Source organism: Protobothrops mucrosquamatus, unplaced genomic scaffold (genome assembly GCF_001527695.2).
Source record: "Protobothrops mucrosquamatus isolate PMUCROS unplaced genomic scaffold, P.Mucros_1.0 scaffold621, whole genome shotgun sequence".
Classification (NCBI taxonomy): domain Eukaryota; kingdom Metazoa; phylum Chordata; class Lepidosauria; order Squamata; family Viperidae; genus Protobothrops; species Protobothrops mucrosquamatus.
Genome location: NW_015386917.1, coordinates 105888 through 112899, shown reverse-complemented (window position 1 = coordinate 112899; position 7012 = coordinate 105888). Strand labels below are relative to the sequence as shown.

General features: G+C 48.4%; 1 protein-coding gene across 1 annotated transcript; it reads right to left on the bottom strand.

The window, feature by feature from the left end:
• Nucleotides 1–1793: 1793 nt before the first annotated feature.
• Nucleotides 1794–6933, bottom strand: LOC107288999 (potassium channel subfamily K member 1). The gene is made up of 3 exons (XM_015817680.1): nt 6603–6933; nt 3665–4060; nt 1794–2011 (listed from the first exon to the last, which is right to left on the bottom strand). Exons 1-3 carry the CDS (start codon nt 6931–6933, stop codon nt 1794–1796), a joined length of 945 nt encoding a protein of 314 aa, XP_015673166.1.
• Between the last annotated feature and the right edge of the window lie 79 nt (nt 6934–7012).

Here is a 7012-nt window from a genome sequence, read left to right as displayed (position 1 = left end):
GCCATGAAAGCCAACTGGGTGACCTTGGGCCAATCACCAGGAGACTGTGAGTTCTAGTCCCGCCTTAAGCCATGAAAGCCAACTGGCTGACTTTGGGCCAATCACCAGGAGACGGTGAGTTCTAGTCCCGCCTTAGCCATGAAAGCCAGCTGGGTGATTTTGGGCCAATCACCAGGAGACGGTGAGTTCTAGTCCCGCCTTAGCCATGAAAGCCAGCTGGCTGACTTTGGGCCAATCACTCTCCCAGTCCAGCCCACCTCACAGGGTTGTTGTTGAGGGGAAAATAGAAGGAGAAAGGAATAGTAGACACGTCACCTCCTTGAGTTATTTATAAAAACAATAAAGGTTGGGTATATATACTGAAATAAATCAAAATAAAAAACCGAATAAAGAAATAAAAATAACGGAGAGACCTAACCAAGCTCCCCTGGGTTCTGTCCCCCCAACCTTTCCTTCTGTCTCCCTTCCTGTCGCACCCCGAAATCTCTTCAGAGCTTTGGAAGAAGACGCCAGGCTGGAACGGGGTTTACAGCAGAGGCGTCATAAAATGAGCCGGCGGGAAAAGTGCCGCGTCAGCTGAGAAGGGCTCCTGCCTTCGTCTCCACCAACACCCCTGCAGTGTAGGAAGCCCAGCTGTCTCCCCCAGACCGCCACCAACTTGTTGCCTCCCAACCGTGCCTCCGGCTTGCTACGCGCGTCTGTTCATGCCCAGGAGAAACGCTCTGTGGACTTTCCCCCCACTTTTGAGGGGGGGCATAAGTTAAGATGCACTTCAGGGTTTTGTTCTGTTTTTTTAAAACTCTCCCCCCCAAAAAAACCATCCCGGAAAAAACTTTCGATGGGTAATTTCTCTCTCTCTCTTTATCCGGGGGGAGAGAGATTTGCAACGATCTGTTTTTAGGAATTATTTATTGGGTTGCGTGTGTCCCCGTGTGCTTGTGTGCCTGCCTGCGTGCATGCCAAGCGGTTCTGGGTTCAAAAAAAACGGGTCGTTCCTCCCGTTTTGAGGATGAAGCTTTTGCCGGGCCCCGCCTTTTACTTGGGAATTTTTGAATTTTTTTTTAAAACAATCCACGCTTGATGGTACCAAAGCCGCCGAGTGCCTTGAATGCTTCCAGTGCCAAACCGGATGACGGGCAGAGCTTTATGCCCGCCTCTTCCGGAAATTTGGGTTCCTGAGTATTTGCACTAAATTTGTACTGGACTTTAGAATAAATGTTTTCAAAACGGGAGCCAGCTGGCGAGTGATGCAAAGGGCCAGAGGAAGGGGTGGGTTCATTCCCAGGAGGGATACAGTCCTAATTGTACAGGTAGTCCTCAACTTACAACTATTTGTTTAGCGACCATTCAAAGTCACGCCGGCACTGAAAAAAATACAGTTCATTTGGTTCATTTGGTGACCGTTTGAAGTTACAATGCAGCTTACAAAAGTGACTAACGACTGTCGTTCACACGACCGTGGACACATGATCAAAATTCAGACGTTTGGCAACCGATTCGTATTTACGACGGTCGCAGTGTCCCCAGGGGTCGCGCGATCCCCTTTTGCGGCCTTTTGACAAGCAAAGTCAATGGGGGAAGCCGGATTGGCTGAACAGCCGTGTCACTAACTTAATAACTGAAAGGATTCAATTCACAACTGTGGCAAGAAAGGTCGTAAAATGGGGCAAAACTCCTTTAACAAATGTTTCACTTAGCAACAGAAAATCTAGGCTCAGTTATGGTCGTAAGACGAGGACCACCTGATTGGAGAGAGATGGGGGTGCAGTTAATGTGCGGTGAGAGGGACACTCTTAAGGGTCACCTCTTTCAGTTAAATTCCTCGGGGTGCAGCGTCCGAGATCGGAGGTCAATGCAAGTTGATCCCTGCTCACGATTCCCACACGATCCTCCTCCTCCGGCGTGGAGCTGCGGGACGGAGCAAAGAAACGGATAAGAGCGCGGACTTCTTTCAGTTGGTAAACTGTTTCCAGGGTCACGAGCATGGCTAGCACACCGGTAAGTAGGTAGCCTGTTAAAGGGCAAAAGAAGGTAAATTACCTGACAGTGAGGACAATTAATCAGTGGAACAGCTTGCCACCAGAAGTTGTGGGTGCTCCATCACTGGGGGTTTTCAAAGAGAGACTGGACAACCGTTTGTCTGGAATGGTTATAAAGGCAGGGGTGTCCAAACTTGGCAACTTTAAGACTTGTGGACTTCAACTCCCAGAATTCCCCTGGTATAAGGTCTCCTGCTCGAGCAGGGGGTTGGACTAGAAGATCTCCAAGGTCCCTTCCAAACCTGTTATTCTATGATTCTAAGACATCTCCATCCAGTTTTTTTGGATCACAGCATGAAACAAGTTTGACTTCTTTCTGAAAAACCTTTTCAGCAGCCAGGTTTACAATCCTGGCATTTCTTGGTAATGTATTCAAATGCAAACCAGGCACGGCTCAAAGTGTATTTTTAATCTCCCAGTTCTAGTTTACAGCCATTTGTACGGGTGGTCCTCGGCTTACGGCTACAATTTTGCCCCCAAATTTTGCTTGCTAAATGAAAGATTTGTTAATGTTATGAATCAGTTTGCACAAACTTAGCTCATTGCGTGAATTTATAAGTTTGTAGACTGTGCGCATTAACCTTCCGGAAGATTAATTCTGTAATCCGATTAAGGGCGGCGTATGTATGAATGTGTGTGCGTGCACATATACGCCTGCGCACACACATACAACACTAAAAATTGAGATGGGGGCAATTACGTCCCAACCCATTCTTTGCACCACTAAATCTCTAGTGACTTCCCATTGTATTTTCATTTCTTTAAGTAAAGAAACATAGGGAAGACTGAGTTTAAACTAGGTTTAATCCAGTTAAACAAATATACTCTCCCCTTATGTAACAAAACAAACTAAGAAATCGTTTCCTTCTCCTTGCCTAACTAAAGAGTTGCTGTTTGTTCCTCTGTTTTACCTAAATAAGGGTTAAACACAGCCCCACAATAATTTAAATCTAGATAGCTTTATGAAGTTATGAATTTTACTCTCCAAGATTCTGGTCCTTCTGGCTGGGGAGGATGGGTGTTGGAACCCTAACACACTTAGACCGCACATCATTCTTTCCAAGAATGATTTTGCCCACCTGACCTGTTTTAAAACTGAATTATCTTTGTTGTTTGTGAGAATCGGTCTTAAACATTGTTTTAAAGCAGGCCCAGAGCGGCCCATACATACATAATCCTCGACTTAAGTTTGACGTTACAACGGCATTGAGAAACATGGCTTATGACCGTTTTTCACGCTGACCGTTGTAACATACCCATGATCATCCCCATGGCTGTAGATCAGGGGTCTTCAAACTTGGCCACTTTAAGACTTGTGGACTTCCAACTCCCAGAATTCCTCAGCCAGCCCTGGCTGGCTGAGGAATTCTGGGAGTTGAAGTCCACAAGTCTTAAAGTGGCCAAGTTTGAAGACCCCTGATCTAGTTGTTGGAGTGTCCTTGACCAGGCACAAATGTCTCCATTCCCCTCTTACTGTAATTCTGCTTCCTGGACCTCGGTGGTCCTCCAAGCCAAATTATCCAACGGCACTGATGGAAAAAAAAAGATATTTAAGGGACGTCGCCTGCCTCGGCGACAGGGATTCCTGGCTGACAACCTTCCCGCTCCAATTCCTGACGACTTACACGTGATGCTCAGCTCGTAAAACCCGTGAAGCGATGGGGGAGACATGACGCGGGGTACAAAATCCCCCAACCCAATGGTGCTGAGCGAGATGAAGCAGAAATAGATGGACTCCAGAAAGGTCCAGTTGTCCTTTAAGATCCAGAAGCAAATGGCCGGGATCAAGATGAAGAGGGTCAGGGTGGCCAGCCCCAGGACCATCGAGTGGCCTAAGGCCACGTGTGCCCACGGGAAGCCCCAGCGGCTGTGAATGTATCGCACCGGCCGGTAGGTGAGGACAGGCAACAGGCAGCGGAGTAAACATCTGACGAACAATATGGTCACTGGGATGCCCACGAAGCAGTAAAGGATGCTGATAATTTTGCCCCAGTCCGAGAGAGGAACCATGTTTCCATAACCTACGATCAAGAGAACGGCAACAGATGATTAGAGGTCTGGAGGAATAGAATAGAATAATAGAATAGAATAGAGTAGAATAGAGTAGAGTAGAATAGAATAGAATAGAATAGAATAGAATAGAATAGAATAGAATAGAATAGAATAATAGAACAGATATTGGAATATAAAATAGAATAGATATTGGAATATAGAATAGAATAGAATAGAATAGAATAGAATAGAATAGAATAATAGAATAGAATAGATATTGGAATATAGAATAGAATAGATATTGGAATATAGAATAGAATAGAATAGAATAGAATAGAATAGAATCTGGAAGGGACCCTGGAGGTCTTCTAGTCCAGCCCCCCACTCAAGCAGGAGAACTTATACCATCTCAGACAAGTGACTGTCTAGCCTCTTCTTAAAAATCTCCAGTGATGGAGCGCCCATGATTTCTAGTGGCAAGCTGTTCCACTGGTTAACTGTCCTCACTGTCAGGAAATTTCTCTTTAATTCCAGGTTGCTTCTCTCTTTGGTCAGTTTCCAACCATTGTTTCTCATCCTTCCCTCTGGTGCTTTGGTGAATAACGTGACCCCCTCTTCTTTGTGGCAGCCCCTCAAATACTGGATCACTGCTATCATGTCTCCCCTGTTTCTTCTTTTCTTTAGACTAGCCAAACCCAAGTCCCGCAACCGTTCTTCGTATGTTTTAGTCTCCAGGCCTTTGATCACCTTAGTTACTCTTTTCTGAATTTTTTCCAAACTCTCAACCTCTTTTTTCTGAGATGGTGACCAAAATTGGTTGCAGTATTCCAGGCGTGGTCTCACTAGGGTGTTATAAAGCGGTACTAATACTGCATATAAACTGTACAATGAACGTTTGAGGAAATTAGGTGGGTCTAATTCAGGGGTCTCCACAAAGTTGCCAACTTGTAAGACTTGGGGACTTCAAACCAGGAATTGCTCAGCCCGCAATTCTGGGAGTTGAAGTCCACAAGTCTTAATGCCGTAAATAATGCTATACTGGCTGGGGAATTCTGGCACTGAAAAAAGGGACTTATGACCATTTTTCACACTTACAACCATTGCAGTATTCTCGTGGGTCATGTGATTGACATTTGGATGCTTGGCAACTGACTCACATTTATGACCGTCACAGTGTCCCGGGATCACGTGATCCCCCTTTGCGACGTTCTGACAAGCAAAATCAACGGGGCAGCCAGTTTCACTTAAAAACGGTGTGACAAACTTGACGACTGCAGGGGTTCCCTTAACAAATGTGGCAAGGAAAGTCGTAAAACGGGGCTAAACTCGCTTAACGAACCTCTCACTTAGCAACATCAATTTTGGGCTCGGTTGTAAGCCGAGGACGACCTGTAATCGGCGACAATATAATATACAGGTTGCATTATCTGTAACTGGACAGCTTGTGTTTCAACCCAGCCGAGCGAATCGCACAGCCATTTTTATCTCCTGTTGAACACAAGGGCAGATTCCGCTGAAGGTCACGGAGACCCACTAGGCATTATATCCCTCTATTGTTTTTGCGAGCAGCAAAGTAAATTTCTGGCGTTTAGCCACGCCAAAAGAACATCAAACTGCATCAAGCCTTAACAACAAATCCATTGTGACTTTCCAGGGTCGGGATCACAAAGTACAATTTGCTCCTTTGAAATGACTTCAACCAGAGTAGAGCTGGAAGGGACGCTGGAGGTCATCTAGTCCAACCCCCTGCTCAAACAGGAGACCCTATATGCCATTTCAGACAAGTGACTGTCCAGTCTCCTCTTAAAAGCCTCCAGTGATGGAGCGCCCACGATTTCTGGAGGCAAGCTGTTCCACTGGTTAATTGTCCTCACTGTTGGGAAGTTTCTCCTTAATTCCAGGTTGCTTATATCATGGGGACTAGAGCCTAGTCCAGAGGGCTGGACTAGAAGACCTCCAAGCTCCCTTCCAGCTCTATTCTGATTGAAACCTAGGCTCCAAGGCAGAACAAGAAGCAACGGATGGAAACTAATCAAGGAGAGAAGCAACCTAGAACTAAGGAGAAACTTCCTGACAGTGAGAACAATTAACCAGTGGAACAACCTGCCTCCAGAAGCGGTGAATGCTCCGACAGTGGAAGTTTTTAAGAACAGACTGGACAGCCATTTGTCCGAAATGGTATAGACTCTCCTGATCAAACGGGGTTGGACTAGATGACCTCCAAGATCCCTTCCGACCCTGTTACCTATTCTATGTTTACAATAATCCTGTTATTCTATGGTTGCAACTTGCCACCAGACGTCGTGGCTGCTCCAAAAGGGAAGGCTTTTTAAAAAAGAGACCGGACGCTCATTTGTCCAGAATAGTAGATGGGTCTGCTTGGGCTGGGGTTGGACTAGAAGACCTCCAAGGCCCCTTCAGTTATTCTCCGGGATCCCTGCCCTGCGCAGACACAACCTAGGCGTCCTCCAGCATCCCCACGTGCTGGCTCCCCTCCCTTGCCCCGCCCTTTGCCCCCAGCTCGACCCGCAGGGCAGACGCGGGTCGGGCGCGTCGTGGGGAGGCGCTCACCGGTGGTGGTGAGGGCGCTGGCGGCGAAGAAGAGCGCCGAGGTGAACTCCCAGGCGGGGTCGGCCGAGCCGTTGCCCAGGGCGAAGGCGCCGTAGCCGCGGGCGGCCAGGACGCCCCGGAGCAGCCCGGCCAGCTGATGCTCGGCCAGGCAGGGCCGGTGCTCGGCCAGCAGCGAGGCGCGGGCGGCGCGCAGGGCGGCCAGCAAGGCGCGCTCGGCGGGCGCCTCCAGGGCGGCGAAGACGACGGCGCCCAGCAGCAGGAAGAGCCCGTAGGCGGCCAGCAGGAGCCCGAAGCGGGCCGGCCGCCGCAGCAGCCCCGTCGCCGGCTCCATCCAGGTGAGCTGAGCTGGCAGGTGAGCCTCTGGCCCCGCCCCCCTCACCTGCCGGTGCTGGCCCCGGCGGCCCTTTGGG

Coding starts and splice junctions, on each gene's coding strand:
- LOC107288999 (XM_015817680.1), bottom strand. CDS start 6,933: ATGGAGCCGGCGACGGGGCTGCTGCGGCGGCCGGCCCGCTTCGGGCTC. Junction 4,061..6,602: donor CAGCGCCCTCACCACCACCG/GTGAGCGCCTCC, acceptor TCTTGATCGTAG/GTTATGGAAACATGGTTCCT. Junction 2,012..3,664: donor TTACGAGCTGAGCATCACGT/GTAAGTCGTCAG, acceptor GCCCTTTAACAG/GCTACCTACTTACCGGTGTG.